Genomic DNA, 20,905 nt, shown 5'->3' with positions numbered 1-20,905 from the left:
ACAATGGAATAAAACTAGACATGAGTAAAAAGAGGAACTCTGGATACTATACAAACACATGGAAATTAAACAATATGCTCCTCGTGATCTGTGGGTCAATGAAGAAGTTAAGAAGGAAATTAACAGATTTCTTGAAACAAATTAAAATGGAAACACAACACAGCAAAACCTATAGGATATAGTGAAAGCAGTACTAAGAGGAAAGTTTATAGCAGTAAGTACCTACATAAAAAAGGTACAGGCTGGGAGCAGTGGCTCATGCCTATAGTCCCGCCACTTTGGGAGGCTGAGGCAGGTGGATCACTTGAGGTCAGGAGTTTTGAGACCAGCCTGGCCAACGTGGTGAAAATCGAAAAATTAGCCAGGTGTGGTGGTGGGCATCTGTAATTCCAGCTACTCAGGAGGCTAAGGCAGGAGAATCACTTGAACCTGGGAGGCAGTGGTGGCAATGAGCCGAGATCACATCATTGTACTCTAGCCCGGGTGACAAAGTGAGACTCTGTCTCGAAAGAAATAAAAAGAAGAAGAAGAAAAAAAAGAAAAGTCAAACAAACAACTTAATGATGCTTCTTAAAGAACAAAAAGAACAAAGCAAACTAAACCCAAACTTAGTAGAAGGAAGGAAATAAAGATTAGAGCAGAAATAAATGAAATTGAAACAAAAGATACAAAAGATCAATGAAATGAAAAGTTCTTTAGGAGAAGATAAACAAAACTGACAAACTTTTAGCCAGACTAAGAAAAAAAGACCCAAATAAATTGAATCAGAGATAAAAATGACATTACAACTGATACCACAGAAATTCAAAGGATCATTAGAAACTACTATGAGCAACTATATACCAATCAATTGGAAAACCTTGAAGAAAGGGATAAATTCCTCAACATACACAACTCACTAAGACTGAACTAGGAAGAAATGCAAAACTTGAATAGACAAAGTAATGAGATCAAAACCATAATAAAAAGTCTCCCAGCAAAGAAAAGCCTAGGACCCAATGGCATCACTGCTGGATTCTACCAAACATTTAAAAAAGAACTATTGCCGGCCAGGTGCAGGGGCTCACGCCTGTAATCCCAGCACTTTGGGAGGCTGAGGTTGGCGGATCACGAGTTCAGGAGATCGAGACCATCCTGGCTAACACGGTGAAACCCCGTCTCTACTAAAAATACAAAAAATTAGCCAGGCGTGGTGGCGGGTGCCTGTAGTCCCAGCTACTCGGGAGGCTGAGGCAGGAGAATAGCGTGAAACTGGGAGGCGGAGTTTGCAGTGAGCTGAGATAGTGCCACTGCACTCCAGCCTGGGCGACAGAGTGAGACTCAGTGTCAATAAATAAATAAATAAATAAATGAGTAAGAACTATTGCCAATCCTACTCAAACTATTCAAAAAAGTAGAGGAGGAGAGACTATTTCCAAACTCATTCTATGATGCTAGATTACACTGATTCTAAAACCAAATGAAGACACATGAAAAAAAGAAAACCACAGGCCAATATTCCTGATGAACACTGATGCAAAAATCCTCAACAAAATACCAGCAAAACAAATTCAGCAACACATTAAAAAGATCACTCATCATGACCAAGTGGGATTTAACCCAGGGATGCAAGGATGGTTCAGCACACACATCAATCAATGTGCTACACCATATCAGTAGAATGAAGGACAAAAACAATACAATCATTTCAATTCATGCTGAAAAAGCATTTGATAAAGTTCAACATTCCTTCATGATAAAAATCCTAAAAAAACTGGGTACAGAAGGAACATACCTAAACACAATAAAAGATATATACAACATAGCTAGTATCACACTGTGTGGGGAAAAACTAAAAGCCTTTCCTCCACGAACTAGAACAAGACAAGGATGCCCACTTTCACAACTGTTATTCAACATAGTCTGGAAGTCCCAGCTAGAGCAATCAGAGAAGAGAAAGAAATAAAGTGCATCGAAATTGGAAAGGAAGAAGTCAAATTATCCTTTTTTGCAGATGATATGATCTTATATTTTAAAAAACCCAAAGATTTTACAAAAAAAAGAACTAATAAACAAATTCAGTAAAGTAGCAGGATACAAAATCAACATACAAAACACAGTAGCATTTCTATATGCCAACAGTCACCAAGATGAAAAAGAAATCAAGAAAGTAATCTCATTTATAATAGCCACAAATAAAATAATTAGGAATACACTTAACTAGAATAGTGAAAGATCTCTACAATGAAAACTATAAAACAATAATGTAAGAAATTAAAGAGGACACAAAGGAATGGAAAGACATTTCACGTTCATTGACTGGAATCAATCAATACTGTGAAAATGTCCACACTGCCCAAAGCAATCTACAGATTCAAAGCAATTCTAAGAAAATACCAATGACGTTCTTTACAGAAATAGAAAATCGAATCCTAAAATTTATATGAAACCACAAAAGATCCCAAATAGCCAAAGCCATCCTGAGCTGCAGGCACAGTGCTCACACTTGTAATCTCAGCACTTTGGGAGACTAAGGCAGGCTGACTGCTTGAGCCCAGGAGTCTTGAGACCAGCCTGGGTAACGTAGTGAAATTCTGTCTCTACCAAAAACAACAACGACTAAAACCTCAAACCAAAAATTAGTCAGGCACGGTGGCACACACCTGTAGTCCCAGCTACTCGAGGTCTGAGGTGGAAGAATCACTTGAGGTTGAGGTCCAGGGAGGTCAAAGCTGCAGTGAGCCATAATTGTGCCACTGCATTCCAGCCTGAGTGATAAAGCGAGATCCTATCTCAAAAAAAACAAAAACCGAAAATCAAATAAAAATGGATTAAAAACTTAAGTTTAAGACCCCAAACTATGAAACTGCTAAAGTAAAACACTGAAGCAATTTTCCAGAACACTGGTCTGGGCAAAGGTTTCTTGAGTAATATCCTAAAAGCACAGGCACCCAAAACAAAAATGAACAAATAGGATCATATCAAGTTAAAAGCTCTGTACAAGGGAGGAAACAATCAACAAAGTGAAGAGACAACCCACAGAATGGGAGAAAGTATGTGCAAACTATCCATCTGTCAAGGGATTAATAAGCAGAATATATAAGGAGCTCAAATAACTCTATAGGAAAAAATCTAATAACACAATTTTAAAATGGACAAAAATAGACATTTCTCAAAAGACATACAAGTGGCCGACAGGCATATGAAAAGGTGCTCAACATCACTGACATCAGAGAAATGCAAATCAAAACTTCAGCAAGATATTATCAAATGGCTTTTATCCAAGACACAAGCAATAATGAATGCTGGCAAAGATGTGGAGAAAAGGGAATCCTTGCTCACTGTAGGCAGAAATGTAAATTAGGTCAGCCACTATGGAAAACGGTACAGAGGTTCCTCAAAAAAACTGAAAACAGTACTACTATATGATCCACTGCTAGGTATATACCCCAAAGAAGGAAAATCAGTATCTGCAATTCCATGTTTGTTGCAGCACTATTCACGATAGCCAAGATTTGGAAGAAACCTAAGTGTCCATCAACAGAAGACTGGGTAATTGTGCCACTGCACTCCAGCCTGGGCGACACAGCGAGACTCCTTCTAAAAAAACAAAACAAAGCAAAACAAAAACAAAAAACAGACAACTAGGTAAAAAGAAATGTGGTACATACATACAATGAAGTACTATTCAGACATAAAAAAGAATAAGATTCTGTCATTGCCAGCAACATGGATAGAACTGAAGGTCATTATGTTAAGTAAAATAAGCCAGGCACAGAAAGACGAACTTCGTATGTTCTCAGTCATATGTGGGAGCTAAAAATTAAAACAGCTGAACTCATGGAGACAAAGAGTAGAATGATGGTTACCAGAGGCTGGGAAGGGTAGCTGGGGTGGGGGGAGTGGGGATGGCTAAAAGGTACAAAAATATAGTTAGAATGAGTAAGATCTAGTATGTGATAGCAAAACAGGGTGGGCTATAGTCAACAATTTTGTACAACAAAACGTACAATATTGTACATTTAAAAATAACTAAAAGAGAAGAGTTGGAATGTTTGCAACAAAAATAATCAATGCTTGAGGTGATGGTTATGCTACTTACTCTGATGTGATTATTACACATTGTATGCCTGTATCAAAATATCTCACTCACCCTATAAATATATACATATACTATGACCCATAAAAATTTTAAAAAGTCTAATACATTGGTATATTTTTAAAAATTATACTAATATTTTATGGATTAAACTATGAGAGATCTTATACTATGGAGTACATATTCCAATTAAATAATAGTCATGTAATTCATTTTAATTTTTGTATCAAAAAATCTTCTGGCAAGTACTTTTAGCCACAGGTTTAGTTTCTCACATTTAACTTCTTATATTTAAATAAAAGCGGTTGGCTTGTAAAATATCAATGTTTAGTGTGGTTTTAACAAGTTAAGCTAATCTTTACTATTGAAATACCTAGGAAGATGAACATCACTATTCTATCGCCTTGATTTATTTCACAAAACCAAGTAATATAGTGAATATGCTTTGGCATGAGCACATTTCTCAATTTCAGACAAATGACACTAGAAGAAAAAGACAAATATTGCCATCAATGAACTGAATGAATAGTTCACTCCTTCAAAAATCCAAACAGAGGTACAATGACCTTAAAAAAAAAAAAAGCAGTGATATTCAAGATCAAAAGCAATAGCTCTGGGGTCCTGATGTTGGGCTTAGACAGCTTTCCCATCAGTAAATGGGGAACTATGGCTTTAATCTGGGACTACAATAAAATTATGGTTGGTGTTATATGAATCTGTCATTTTTCACTGCCTTTTTTTTAATTGTTGTCCCTAGTCCTCTTTCAGTTTCTCTTTGCTTCATCATTTTCAAAATTCTTCTCTTCTCAGATAAATTATTTAAAGGCATATGAGACAAATACTGGAAAGATCAGCCAGGAGACAAACTTCTGTTAGGTGTTTCCCTTTGTTTTTCTAGTTGTACCTAGTTGTACTCTTCCTCACAGTCATCTGAATCTTTTCCATTTGCATATCATTTTCTGAAAAAAAGGCTTGGTCAAACTGCGTCAAACTTACCTTTCCCTTTGCCAAAACTTTGCTTAGGCTGTGCTTTCCTTGCTTTCCTAATCAATCTCCCAGTCAGAATTAATTGCTTCTCCCTCTCAGCAACCACATAAATATATACTGCTATTTGGAATTTGTGTTATTCAGGTAGTTGTTTACAAGTCTGTCTTCCTTCACTGACTGTAGTAGGTTCTTGAGAACAAGAATAAAATGCCCGATTCATCTTTCATTACTCTACCACTTCAGAGTAAATCAGAGTGCCCTGCAGATGATGCTCAACATAGAACTGAATTCCAGACTGGTCCTACTTAGATTTCATAATCTGTTTGGCACGATCCTCCTCCTCCTCACTGTTTTGCTTTCTTAATGCTTAACAGATATCACTAAAATAATACGCTTGGCTTCAACAACGTTTCTATTATCTTCCTTCAGATATTCACGATCCCCCTTTTCCTTTTTTCCATAGCATATATCACCTCCTAGTATACCACATAAATTCCTTATAAATTACCAGCCTGGGTAACATTACTTACTAACATTATTTTTCCCAACAATAATGTAAACTACATGAGAATGGGAATTGTTTTGTTTATTAATGGTGATACTTAAGTGCTTTGAACAGTGCCTGGCATATAGTACCTGCTCAATAAATACTTGTCTAACGAATGAATAACTATTATTATATGCACATTTCATGTTTCAGCTACATTTTAACAATGAGCAAATGACACATTAACTTTTGTCTTACTGGGTTATTTTGAAGGAGTTGGCTATAGCAACAACGCCTTGTACATCATCAATGACAGCTCTATAGGGACACATTTGTTCCTACCTTATAGTGCTAGTCCTACTATGCAATTGTACTGTGAAAAATTTTGAGGGAGTTCTGTCAGATTAAATTAACATTATACTGGGAAGATACTAGGTTGGAGGATTGCTTGAGCCCAGGAATCGAGACCAATCTGGGCAACATTGTGAGAACCTACGTCATGCATCCATCCATCCATCCACTCATAAATAAATAAATAAATACTATATCATTTAACTAACACTTTCCAGATACAAGTATAAGATATAATCAGGCGAGTTCAGATGAATGGAGAAAATAGAAAAATCTATAACAAAACTTTTACGTAAAAAGAAAAAGCTTTAAAAAGTAAATCCACAGAGTTTGTCATTTAAAAGACTTGTTTTGAGAAGGAAGAAGGAAAAGAAAAAAAGAACAGTTTTTTTGAGATTTCATCAGATTGTAACAGCTGAGGACAACTCACTCATAGAGCATTTAACTGACATGCATTTTTGAAGTTAAAATAATTTAAATACACTACAAGTGGGCAGAAGAAATCTAACAGACATTTGGTATACAACATTTTAGAGACAACTCTACACTGAGTTTGGAAGACAGTTTGAATTGTTTCTTCTTAAATCAGTTGCCACTAATGCAAACAGATTACAGTAGTACAACTGTCATTCTAGCTGACTTGAGCAAGGAGCCTGGAATGACACTGTATGTTTGCTCCTGCCTGGGCAAGAAGCCACTCTGCTGTCCTTACATCCTTGATACATAAAGCCAACATTCTGACTGCTGAAAAGCCCATTTTTGATTTTTGCAAAAACTCTATTTAAAAGTTTCTGATTGGGTTTGCTTAAATCCCCCTAGATTCCCGTTCTGTATTTACCTGATTCTTAAGATCCTTTTCTTAGGAAAACATGAAGCTCCAAGCATTAACAAGTAGATGGTGAGAGTTTATATTTTAGCTGATTTCTGTTGTTTGTATGTTTCCCTGATAGACCTCTCATTCTCACACAAAGCACTGACAACAGCTGTTGCAAGCAAACATTTCCTGCTTCCCACATCCCTCCAATTCATTGCCAATCTCATTTTTGGACATCAAGGATGACCGTAGACTGCCTACTCTGGTAATTTCTGCCATGCAACCGCAAGTCCACAAGAGTCTTCTAGTTCCTTCCAACACATAGGCTTAAAAACAAATATACAATAGCAATTTACATTTTGAAAACAAAACACACTGTTAAATCTTTTTCATACTTTAGAATGTTAATTTAAAGGTGTATGAACAGCTAAGCTTATATTCAGAAAACTGAGCTATTCCAGAAAAACCCAAGTCTCAATGTTGCAGACCACCAAAACTCAACTTTAATGACTTTATCATTTGAGTTGAAAGTGTTCATGTTTTCAGCAAATAGTACTATCCTCCTATGTGGAACACTGAGTGTTAACTGGTATATCTATTTTAACTATGAACTTCACTTGTTGGAGTCTTTATGTTTTTAAAAGTATACAGCTGAATCTATTTGACCAACATATTAATCAAACCTCTATTTCAATACTGTAAATAAAATACACATGATTTTTAAAACTTTCCCCATATATATTTCTTCCATTTATGTCATATGTAAGTTAAAAGCTTAGAAAAATATTTTTAAAAATAATTCACCATAAATATTTGCATATGTGCTGACTCCATTCTCCCCACAAAAGTGTCACAAAAGCCACAAGTCATTTCTGTTCTTTTTAAAATCAAGAATCTTGGCCTTATGGAATAATATATATAGTTTTATTCATCACAGTTCAATCCAGTAGCAGCCTCAAGGATTTTAAATAATCCCCTAACAATTTCCTGGTCATGCCAGAAGACGTGGTCCTATCTTGCCTAAGATGCTAAGGAGCTTAGGCAATAGAAGGTGATCTCTTCCCAAATTGGGGAGAAATCTGTATCACGGCAAGGACCATTTAAACAATTATTCACTCAGGTTTTTAAAAGTTACTCAAATGGTATTTTGGTCTCTAAATAAATAATTATATTAGTCACACTGAAATTAAGTTTAAAAAAGAAGAGAAGTTTAAGTTGGACCTGAATAAGGCTTTTTATTACTGGCATTCATCATTCCCATCCCCATTCTGCCCTTGATGTTCAGATGCTTAGAACAATTTAATAAGTGTGAATATACTGAATTTTCCTATTTCAAGCTCACTTCACATTTGAAATTCTCAATTATTCCTGTTTACCAGAAATTTAGTATCTGATTCTCCCCAATTTAGGGAACAGCTTTTAAGTACCCGTTAGAAAGGAAAGGAAAGTATGTGTACCTAGAGCTAAATGAAAACAGTGGACCCTCATGAGATCAGAAAATTTAATTTATGGTTTAGGTCTCTAACCATTTAAGCTACCAGAGGTTGTAGTTTTATCAAATATTTACATACATTATACATTTAGCAGGGCAATTCCTTGTGAAAGTAATTTTATTTCTCTACATTCTGGAAACATTTTCAATCTACAATCTACTAAGTGTTGAAAATAACTGAGTCATTTGGTTTATAGCTTCCTTTTCTGCCTCTTTGTGAGCATCCTGAAACCATGGTTTCCAGATACAGAAAACAACCAAATACAAACTATTTCATGACCTATGACTTGCCCTGTAGGCCAAAGTAGGTCTGTTTGTATTATGTTCAACACTGACAAGAAATAATTTTCTGATGAAGTATTTTGTTCAACACAGTCAATATGTACTACTCAAATAGTATATAATCCTGTTCTCCACGACAGATCTATCGGATCTCTGATGGTATATTTACCTTTTACCCTTCCTTTAAGGATGAGTGATTAGTACTGCTTAAGAATCTAAAGCACTCTGCTAGCCAGAAAGACTAACATTATGGGAAGAGAATTGTGGTAAATAAAAAAATCATTCACAGTTAAGGTCTAGTCTACAGACGTAACAATTTAGGATGATGTAATTGTTTTTCTTTTTTTTTTAACATGAGTAGGGGAAGAGGAGGGACAAGAGAGAAAAAGTATTAAGTATTTCAGGAAGTATTTTCCAATACTTGAGTTAAAACAAACCCCAAAGTCATAAAGAAATCAGTTTTATAATACATGATATAAACAGTATGTTTTCTATTAAAAAGATAAAGAGAAAAGTGACAAGAAAAACATGATTTATTAGAAAAAAATTGATAAACTGACCTCACCAAAATTTCACATTTTTATATTTCCTAATATACCAGTAAGAAAACAAAAAGACAAGCAACAGACTGAAGTATTTGCAAATACATGTCTGATGTGACTTGTATCCAGAATACACAAGTTCTTACAAATCAAGAAGAAAATAACCCAATATAAAAATGTGCTACAGTCTGAATAGATATTTCACTAAAGAATAAATGAATAGATAACAATACACAAAATAAGCTCAACATTAGTAGTCATTAGGGAAATGCAAATTAAAACCGCAGTGAGGTATCATTTCACACCAGCTAAAGGCAAGACAGTAACAAAGGAGATGTGGAAAAATAGGAACCCTTGTACACTGCTGGTGGGAATGCAAAATGGTACAGCTACTTTGGAAAACAGTTTTTATTTCTTAAAAAGTTAAATATAAGCTTACCATAAGATTCAGCAATTCTACTCCTAGGTATTTATCTATCCAAGAGAAATGAAAACATATGTCTACTCAAACACTTGCAAACCAATGTTCACAGCAGCACTATTCACAATAGCCCAAAATTGGAAACAATGTCTATCCAATGGTAAATGAATAGACATAATATGGTACAGTCATACAGTGGAATCCTACTTGAAATAAAAAGGAAGAAACTACTGATACACACACACACACACACACACATACACACACGTCATAAACCTCAAAAACATTATGCTGAGTGAAGGAAGCCAGATACAAGAGATGACAAACTATATGACTCCATTTATGTGACATTTCCAGAAAATACAAATTTATAGAGTCTGTCAATTAGTGGTTGCCTGGGACCTGGGAAAGGGAACGGGGTTAATGTTAAATAGATGCAGAAATATTTCTGAGGTGCTGAAAATGTCCTAAAACTGATTCACGGTGAGGGTTACAAAACTTGCTACATTTACCAAACATTACTGAATTGTACATTTGAAATGGGTGAATTTTATAATATATAAAATATGACTCAATATACTTGTTTTTTTTAAAAAATTTAAAAATCCACACACAGACTGCTGCTTTAGAATTTCATCTAGTGTCTCTCTGAATTAAGGTGGCAAAAAAAAAAAAAAAAAAGTTCTGGCCGGTTTGGGTACTTATCTTAGGTTTATACACTCAATAAAATGAAACATTTTAAATAAATTATCCATTTGTTGTAGTTATTAGGTTTTATTAAGCAACACTAAAAACAGACAATTCAGACAAAGATCTTGTTTTGTATGTTTCCTAAGACTGCTATTTCTATACCAAAGAAAAGAGAAAACCCTTTTGCAAAGACAACAGGCCTATATATATATAATTTTTTTTTTTTTTTTGAGACAGAGTCTCACTCTGTAGCCCAGGCTGGAGTGCAGTGGTGCGATCTCAGCTCACTGCAACCTCTGCCTCCCAGGTTCAAGCAATTCATGTGCCTCAGCCTCCTGAGTAGTTGGGATTACAGGTGCACGCTACCATGCCCAGCTAATTTTTTTTTTTTTTTTGATACGGAGTCTCGCCCTGTTGCCCAGGCTGGAGTGCAGTGGCGCAATCTCAGCTCACTGAAACCTCTGCCTCCTGGGTTCAAGGGATTCTCCTGCCTCAGCCTCCCAAGTAGCTGGGATTACAGGCACCTGCCACCATGCCCAGCTAATGTTTTTATTTTTAGTAGAGATGGGGTTTCACCATGTTAACCAGGTTGATCTTGAACTCCTGACCTAGTGATCCCCCTGCCTCAGCCTCTCAAAGTGCTGAGATTACAGGTGTGAGCCACCGTGCCCGGCCAATTTTTGTATTTTTAGTAGAGACGGGGTTTTACCATGTTGGTCAGGCTGGTCTCAAACTCCTGACCTCAAGTGATCCACCCACCTCGTCCTCCCAAAGTGCTGAGATTACAGGTATAAGTCACCATGCCCTGCCACATTCTATATATTTTAAAAACTGGTATGATTTACATATGTGAAGTATATAAATCTTTGGTGTATAGCTTAAATTATTTTTATACATGTGAGAGCCTTCAAAAAGTTCACTGAAATGCATCTTATGAAAAAACCATGGAGGAATTTCAAAAAGTTTTTGCATCAAAATAAATTCATACTAACTTATTATAAGATGTCTGAAGAGGATATAGTTTGAGGCATTAAGAACATGATATTAGTTTGAAAAGAGCCCTTATCAGAGCAACACGAATTCTGCTAAAATTGAAGCAAGGGCAAAGAGCAAAGTTACGGTGAAGCTTGGGTGGAAGAATGGTAAAATCATTGATGTTTTTCAAAACATTTATGGAGACTATATTAGTCCATTTTCACACTGCTAATAAAGATATACCCAAGACTGGGTAATTTATACAGGAAAGAGGTTTAATGTACTCACAGTTCCACATGGCTAGGGGCCTCACAATCAGGGCAGAAGGCAAGGAGGAGCAAGTCACATCTTACATGACTTACTCCCCTTTACAAAACCATGAGATTGCGTGAGATTTATTCACTATCATGAGAACAGCATAGGAAAGACCTGCCTCCATGATGCAATGACCTCCCACTGGGTCCCTCCCACAACACTTGGGAATTGTGGGAGCTATGATTCAAAATGAGCTTTGGATGGGGACACAGCCAAACCATATCAGAGACAATACCCTAAAGAAATCAGCAGTTTACAAATGGATAACTTCTTTTAAGAAGGTATGAGACAGTGTTGAAGATGAAGCCTGCAGTGGCAGACCATCCACAAAAATTCATCTTGTTTGTATCCTAACTGACAAGGACAAATGATTAACAGCACAAACAACAGCCAACATCACAGATGTCTCAATGGGTTCTGCTTACACAATTATGACTGAAAAATTAAAATGGGGGCAATCTTCCCACTAAATGGGTGCCAAAACCATTGTGCCCAGATCAGCTGCAGAAAAGAGCAGAGCTTTCAAAGAAAATTTAAAACAAAACGAGTAGGATTAGGATCCTGGAGCATTTCTTCAAAGAACTGTAACGGGATGAAAAGCAGCTTTACCAGTACAATCCTGAAGACAAAGCACAACCAAAGCAAGGGCTACCAAGAGGCAGAAATAGTCCAGTCACAGCAAAAGTGGACTGGTCAAGAGCAAGTGTCATGGCAACCGTTTTCTGGGGATGATCAAGGCATTTTGCTTGTTGACTTTTTGGAAGGCCAAAAATGATAATGCCTGCTTACTATGAAAGTGTTTTGAGCAAGCCAAAGCTTGAGCAGAAAACCACCTGGGAAAGCTCCACCAGATAATCCTTTTCCACCACCACGATACTCCTGCTCATTTCTCTCATCAAACAAAGGCAGCTTTGCAAGTTTAGATGGAAAATCCATCTTACAGTTCTGATTTGGCTCTGTCTGTCTTTTTGTTTTTTAATCTTAAAATCTGTAAAAGGCATGCATTTTTCTTCAGTTAATAATGTAAAAAAGACTTCACTGACATGGTTAAATTCCCAGGACACTCAGTTCTTTAGGGATGGACTAAATGGCTGGTATCATCTCTTACAAAAGTGTCTTGAACTTGACGGAGCTTATGTTGAGAAATAAAGTTTATATTTTTTATCTTTTACTTATGTTTTCCATGAACTTTTTGAAGTCTTCGCATGAGCATAAATCCATGTAACTACCATCTAGACCAAGATACAGAAAGCTCCCTTAGTCAATAATCCTACCAAAGGTAACCACTACTTGAATTCTATAATCATAGAAGTGTGATCATTTTGTTTCTATGAACTTTATATAAATGTACATACTTTATACAGAAGGCACTCTTCTGAGTCTGACTTATGTTCAATATCACATCTGTGAAATATATCCATGATGTTGTAACAGTAGTGTGTTCTTTTTCATTGCTGTATACAATTTATTTATCAATTCTACTGTTGATGGACATGTGAATGGTTTTCGGTTTTTAGATATTATGAATAAAACTGATAAAACTTTATTTTGTCTTCTCATAAACAAAAACACTCATTTCTCATGGGCATTCTATCCAGAAATCGAATTGTGAGGTTTTAGGTAACATGCATATATAGCTTTATATACCTTTGATACAAAAATGGAGTACCAACTTATTAACATACTCCCACCATCAATGTATAATTTCAATGGCAACATATCCTTATGATGCTTGCCATTGCCATTTCTTTTAATTTTGTGGGTTTGGGTACAGCAATATTTCATTATGTCAAGAACAGTGAAGAATCTGTAAACTAACAAGCTTGGATGCGGGAAAAGGATATGAAACTTCTGGGTTAGAGATGAAAGACAGTTCATTACTCGGAGCAATAGCAGTAGCCAGAGGATCAACATTCTGCCACTTTCCTGAGTCCTAATTCCCACAGGGCAACGTGAAGAGGTCTAGGTGATACCTGCACTTGTAGATGGTTGCAGTGTAAGAGAGGCAATATGTGCCTACAGATTAGTTTGCATTTTCTACAATTTTATACAAAGGGAATCATATAGTATATCTATATTTTTAATCTGACTTCTTTCAAATAGCATAATTATTTTAAGATTCAAGTATGTTGCTGTGGTATCCATAATTCATTTCCCTCTGTAGCTGAGTAGAATTCCATTGTATGGATACACAATAAATTTGTTTATCTATTCACCTGTTGATGGGAACTTGGGATGTTCACAGTTACTGGCTATTACAAATAAAACTGTGATGATTATGGATATATTTTTAAGAACATATCCTTTCATTTCTTCTGAATAAATTCCACTCATTTTTTGACCTCATATTTCTCTTACATATATTATAATTAAATACAGTCATCCCTTGGTATCTGCAGGGAATTAGTTCCAGAAACCTTGGAGCTATCTGCAATAGGATACCACAATCTGCAAATGCTCAAGTCCCTTTTAGTTGGCCATCTATATCTGTGGATGTGAAGCACAGATGCAGAGGGTTAACTGTATTGGTATATATGATTATATATCACATATAGATGTTATAATGTTTTTTATATATAGATATATTTTAAAGAATCGTAAGAAATATTAACCTCTGGAGAGAGGTATTAGGTGTAGAGAGGAGAGTGGCTTTTATTTTTCCTTCTGTATTTTTTGTTTAAAACAGTGTCAGCCTTTCAGACACTGAGAGGAAAAGCATATCTGGCTTTTATAGGAGTACAGGAGTCTTACACATCATCATAAGCTCTACAGTTAGCATTTTTTTGGGTAAAATAATGAATCTCAAGAGATATGTCTGTTCAAGAAGAGCAAAGTAATTTTATATTCTTTTCAATAAACTAAAAAGAGGTCAAGAGAAGATGAGAACAACAAACACATTAAGAGACTTCACCACCACCAAAATGAAAATTCCTAAGTTTGGAAATGAGGGCTCTAGACTCAAGCAGGTGACTAATTTATTACTGGGCACTGTCTGTGTACCACACTGATGATGAGTCTAGCTAAATGCATATTACAAAAACTTCAAAACAAAACAAAACTTAAGGGTCAGTTTCAGCTTTTTTTGTCTCTTTCAAATCCGTTTAGTGTCTTTGCTATCTAGTATCAGTACAGCTGAGTAACAATGTCCTCTCATGGAATTTTTACACATTTCTGATTCTCTATGTAATTCATGAAGTCACATGAAACACATCATGAAACTTTAATAAAGTCTAAAACAGTTTCTGTCCCTATGGACAACTAACACTGTATATGACCTGTATAGCAGAGATGTATCGCTGAGGGGTGACTTGGGCCAAATGAATCCAACGCCAGGATAAGATTTTAGAATGAAGGTTGGGATTGCCGTTTTTCTATAGGCTTTGTAGGCCATGACAATGTTAACTGTAGAGCTTATGATCTCTGTTGCAACTACTGAACTCTGTTGTGGTAAGCAGTCATAAGCAAATAAGTGAGTGTGGTTTTGCTGCTATGAAACTTTATTTACAAAAACAGAGTGTGCCAAATTTGGCCCATGGGCCCTGGTTTGCTGACTGCTATCTTGGAGAAATAGAAATCTCTTAAGATCTCCATTTTTTCCCCAACACCATTACACTGCTAATTGAATAAAGGCTTCTGATTAACCACTGAAAAATACATATTGCCAGTTGTTAGCAAATAATGATAAATGCTGTTTACACATTCCATATATTAAAGAGAATTACAGTTTATAATTTTGGAAGAAATGAAATTTTGAGATACTAGTAAGTCCAAAACTGTTTTGTAACTGGCTGATACTACCATCTCATATAGAGCTTACTTTACCTAAGTCCCCACCCCACTTTTTCTGGGTAATCTCTCCTATGAGAAGACTATATTCTATAGTAAGATGAAGAAAATTATTATTAGATTTACTAACTACATTGTTATTTTTGTTTAAAGCTGATATCACAGATTGGTTGGTTCATGCATATATTCATTCATTAGTTCATGCAACCAACAACTATGGAGCCTCTACTGAAGTCTTCTCAGTTGCTATGTCAAAAAGTTGAGATTCTAATAGTCAGACCAAAACATATACACAGTAGCTGCACGTAACACAAAGCAGACTGTTTCCAACACAAAAAGAGAATGCATACAAAGTACTAGGAGACTCTAGAAGAAGCAGCAATTACTTGTGGCTGAGAGGTGATTGGAGAAAGTTTTATGAAGGAGGAAGTATTTGAGTTCAGCCTGGGAAGGTGGCTAGGAATTAGATGGAGATAGTTTGGTAGTTGCCTCAGAGCTTATGAGTCTAGTGGTTAGTTACATGTGGTCCTGATGGCTTTCTGAGATCAACAGCAAAACATTAAATTAACCAGCTTGCTTGTTCCATTCTCTCTTTCCATAGTCTGTTCAGTTCTGGCACTGCTCTGAAGGTACAGGATACAACTAGGGAGGGAGCACTTAGCTAATATGAAAGTACAACAGTTCTGGGATACACTTGGGGCTAAGGGAAGCCTGAGGAAGAGCTGAGTCGCTTTTAAACAAATGAGAAGGTCCTTGATTAACACAGTGAAAAAAGGTTCTAAGGGATACACATAAAATATAATGGGGAGTAAGTAGGAAGAAGACGGTAATACAGAATGTTAATGTTAAGTAGTGACCGAGACTCATAGCCCTGAATTAACATTGTTCATTCAGACTGACTACATAGTTCCACTCACTGAAACAAAGCTTCTCTGTCTTCCACTAAGTGTTCAGTGCCTTTCTCAAATAATAGAGCCAGAATTTTCTTAGAAATCTTTGTAGCTTAGCTAGGAAGTAAGTTGGGACATACTATTATGGTTGGTAGTTACAGTTCTCTATTTATATATGAGCAAGGAATTTTATGCTTCTTTTCAGAAAAGACTCAACTTGCCTGGAACTTTTCATAATGTACAGCTCATACGGTTTGGATCTGTGTCCCCGCCCAAACCTCATGCCGAGTTGTAATCCCCAATGTTGGAGGTGACTGGATCATGGGGCAGATTTCCTCCTTGCTGTTCTTGTAATATGAGTGAGTTCTTGAGAGAACGGGTCATTTAAAAGTGTGTGGAACCTCCTCCTGCTCTTCCTCTTGCTCTGGTCATGTGAGGTGCTTGTTCCCCCTGTGCCTTCTGCCATGACTGAAAGCTCTCTGAGGCCTCCTCAGAAGCCAAACAGAAGCTGCTATGCTTCCTGTACAGCCTGCAGAACCATGAGCCAATTCAACCTCTTTTTTAAATAAATTATTTAGTTTCAGGTATTTCTTTATAGCAGTATAAGAATAGACTAATACAACAGCATTCTAGGATTCTAATATGGCATGGTAGTTGGGGATCAACATAGAAGGTTTTAGGATAAAAAATTTACTGTCACTACACAAAAGTGAATAATTTTTAAAAATTAATATTAAAATCTTCCATAGTTACTCATCTTTCAGATGAGCCATTTCCCCTATAATCACACCTGATGACAGATGCTGATGGTCTCCCAGAGAACAAAGAATGGGGTAGGAAAGGGAAATGGGAATGGCAAGAGGCATTACACTATCAGCTACATAAGGAATAATTATCAGTGAGATCATCTATCCAGGCCTTCATGAGGAAAGTAAGAAAAGCAAACTAACTTTGATTTTATAGTCTGGACAAAGTCCAGATCATGACATATTTTGAAAAGTCAGAACGTTCAACTATTCTGCAAAAGTCCCAAGTATGAACTATTAAGGAGCAATTTAGCTGTAGTAAAAATACCCCTTGACATCAATTTTGAGGAGAGTAGCTGCTAAAGAATGATGACTCCGTATTTCAACCACTTAACCCTCAGTATCATTTCTTTCTTTCATTTTTTTTTTTTTAGAGACAAAGTCTCACTATGTTGCGCAGACTGGTCTTCAACTCTTGGCCTCAAGCAATCCTCCTGCCTCAGCATCCCAAATTGCTGGAACTACAGGCATGAGCCACCATGCTACATCATTTCTGATATGGTCTGGCTCTGTGTCCCCACCCAAATCTTATCTTGAATGTAATCCCCATGTGTCAGGGACCTGGTGGGAGGTGATCAGATCATGGGGGTGGTTCCCTCATGCTATTCTCGTGATAGTGAGGTAGTTCTCATGACATCCAATGGTTTAAAACTGGTAGTTCCCCTGTGTGCTCGCTCTCTCCTGCCGCCTTGTGGAGCAGACACTTGCTCCTCCTTTGCTTTCTGCCATGATTATAAGTTTCTCAACGCTTTCCCAGCTGTGTGAACTGTGAGTCAATTAAACTTCTTTTGTTTATAAATTACCCAGTCTCAGGTAATATCTTTATAGCGTGTGAAAACGGACTAATACAATTTTTTTTTTTCACTGAGTTTGCTAGTGGTGTTGCGGAATTATTCTTTAGAAATGTAGCCACCTGGTGATTCTTCTATGAAATGGTAGCCAGGATATTGTGAAAATACTGAAATTCACGTGATGTGGAAAAGCTGAACTCTTGCCTGCCTTCCACTTTTACAAACCTATGGATGATGATTTCTGATAATACAAATTACACTGAGATATGCCCATTTTAATAACGTTTTTTAAAACTAAGATTGTAAGAACTAATACTTCAAACTAAAATTCTTTCAAAGACTTCTGACTGAGAGAAAAGACTTTTTGTAGTTTGATGATATATTTTATAGGCTGTTTGTGAATTTCTATGTGTTTTTGTACACTTTGGGAGCAGAACTAAGTGATTTGAGGAAGATGAATCTTCTCCCAGATTCAAATAATATATACATGTACATTACCCTAATACAAAAGAACAGCTTAGTCAAAAAAGATGAATGGAAAATTTAAATACTGTCAGAGCAGGATTTATTTTCATTTCAATATATACTGGAGTAAATATTGATTATTTAACAACAACAACAACAAACTTACCTGCTACTGAATTTGGCCTTGGCATGAGATACAAAGGAATAGACTGTACTGACTGAGATAACACTGTTTCCAGATTTCTCTCTGGGATCTTATTCAGACTATAGGTGGAAGCAGTCATGTTTTCATCTACTCGATACAAGCAGGAGTCCATGCTGGATTTTTGAGATTGCCAAGGTTTTATGTTTCCTCCAGATCCTAATTCCTTACTGCTTTCCCCAGCATATTTTGTGCGTTCCACATTTTCAGAATAGCTTGTTAATGTAGCTGGAAAAAAAAGAGTAAAATGAATTTAATAAAGCCACATACATACAGTTATTAATCTTTGACCAAGTTGATAAAAACATACACTGGGGAAAGGACGCCATTTTCAAAAAATGGTGCTAGAAAAACTGGACTGCCATATGCAAGGGAATGAAACTGGACTCCTATCTCTCACCATATGCAAAAATCAACTCAAGATACACTAAAGACTTAATCCTAAGACTGGAAACTAAAAATACTAGAAGAAAACCTACAGAAAATTTTTCTGGACATTGGTTTAGGTAAAGAAGTTATGACTAGGACTTCAAAAGCACAGGCAACAAAAACAAAAATAGACAAATGCAACTAAAACTAAAAAGCTTCTGCACAGCCAAAGAAATAATCAGCAGAGGGAAAAGACAACTTGCAGAATGGGAGAAAATATATGCAAACTATACATCTGGCAGGACTAACATTAAGAATATACAAGGAACTCAAACAACTCAACAAACACTTCACAAATAATCCCATTAAAAAGTAAGCAAAGGACATAAACAGAAATTTTCCAAAAGATACAGAAATGGCCATGTACACAGAAAAAATTCTCAATTATTAGTAATCATCAGAGAAATGCAAATTAAAACCACCATCTTATACCAGTCAGAATGGCTACTATTAAAAAATCAAAAAATAACAGACAGTGAGGATGCAGAGAACTCTCATATACACTGTTGGTGGGAATATAAATTAGTACAACCATTAAGGAAAATATAGAGATTTCTCAAAGAACTAAAAATAGAACTACCATTCAATCCAGCAATTCTACTACTGGGTATCTACCCAAAGGAAAAGAAATCCATATGTCAAAAAGATATCTGCACTTTAATGTTTACCACAGCACTATTTACAATAGCAAAGATATGGAAAACCTACATGTTCATCAATAGATGAATGGATAAAGAAAATGTGGTATATACACACAATGGAACATTATTCAGCCATAAAGAGAATGAAATGTCTTTTGTAGCAACATGGATGGAACTAGAAATCATTATCTTAAATGAAACAAGTTAGATGCAGAAAGACAAATATTCCACGTTCTCACTCACAGATGGGTGCTAAAAAAAAGTGCACATATTGATGCAGAAAATGGAATGACAGACAATGGAGTCTCTGAAGGGTTACAGGGTGGGGGAAAGGTGGATGAGAAATTACTTAATGGGTTCAATGTACATTATTTGGGTGATGAATATCCTAAAAAACTCGGACTTCACCACTACGCAATTTATGCATGTAACAAAACTGCCTTGTACTTCACTGATTTATAAAATTTAAAGAGTGAATTTAAAAGAAAATCTAAAGTAGAGATTAATCTGTTTATGATTGTGTAAATTCATGACTAGATAATAATATTTAGTAACATTACTTTTAAAAGTTACTGATGATCATTTCACTTCTATCATGATGTATAAGTAACTGAAACCAAAATACAGTCATCTCTCACATATTTCAAAAACTCTATATAAATAAACTAAAAAAATTCATGTATCAGTCCTAGAGGACCTACAGCTCAGGCCTATTAGTGGGAAAATTTTCAGAATTTCATCAAAAGGGAATTTATATAATCTTCAAAGATTGCTGGAGAGCCTCAGAGGTCCCTAAAAGATCTCTATATTCTTTTTATTCTGTTCTTTTCCTCATTTAAATGTATTTCCTTGCTTCTAATATATAACAAAGAATTAGAATAAAATAAGCAGTTCCTAAGTAGGAACTAATATAAGAGACAGAATCTGCCCAAATAAGTAAGCAGTAACAGGCCCTTCTTGTACAGATGGCTATAGCTCTAACTTTATGGATTTCAGTACCTTAATAAAATAAACTGAAAGGTTTTGAATTTTATATAGTCTTACCACTAATTACACACAAATAGAAAAATTTTAATTAACTCTAGAAATGAAAGGATTAAAAACATTAACATCTAGATGATAATTTTTTAGCAATAATTATAAAACAAGATGAAAGATATCATCCCAGAGGAGTTTTTATATGTTAGTCCATTTTCTCTTCTTATATTTTGAATGTACCTATTGCCAAAAGAAGAGACTAAGTTCATGAGGTACTTTCCACAATCCTTTTTAGTGAGGTTCTCTCTCTGCAAATTTAAATGGAGTTCTGGATTTTCTAATAACAAGGGAAGAAGATGAATTACAAAGGATGACCTAAATTTTTCTCCAAGAAAGAAAAACCGACTTTGTTGTTACAAAAAGTAAAAGACTAAGGAAGAAGAAATCTAGGTAAACTAGAAAAAGGTAGAGAAGTGGGAAGAG

The 20,905-nt window shown here is 35.8% G+C and overlaps 1 protein-coding gene across 1 annotated transcript in view; it reads right to left on the bottom strand.

Annotated features, from left to right (window-relative positions):
• Nucleotides 1-20,905, bottom strand: part of TANC2 (tetratricopeptide repeat, ankyrin repeat and coiled-coil containing 2) — a 478,795-nt gene that overhangs the window by 176,292 nt on the left and 281,598 nt on the right. Inside the window, exon 8 of the mRNA XM_011947922.1 lies at nt 18,339-18,602. Coding sequence (XP_011803312.1) covers nt 18,339-18,602 — 264 coding nt within the window. The remainder of the gene's footprint in view (nt 1-18,338; nt 18,603-20,905) is intronic.

The sequence above is a fragment of the Colobus angolensis genome, unplaced genomic scaffold (assembly GCF_000951035.1).
Source record: "Colobus angolensis palliatus isolate OR3802 unplaced genomic scaffold, Cang.pa_1.0 Scaffold271, whole genome shotgun sequence".
In the NCBI taxonomy this organism is placed as follows: Eukaryota; Metazoa; Chordata; class Mammalia; order Primates; family Cercopithecidae; genus Colobus; species Colobus angolensis.
The sequence above is the reverse complement of the archived record's forward strand: the minus strand, read 5'-3'. Positions and strand labels throughout refer to the sequence as shown.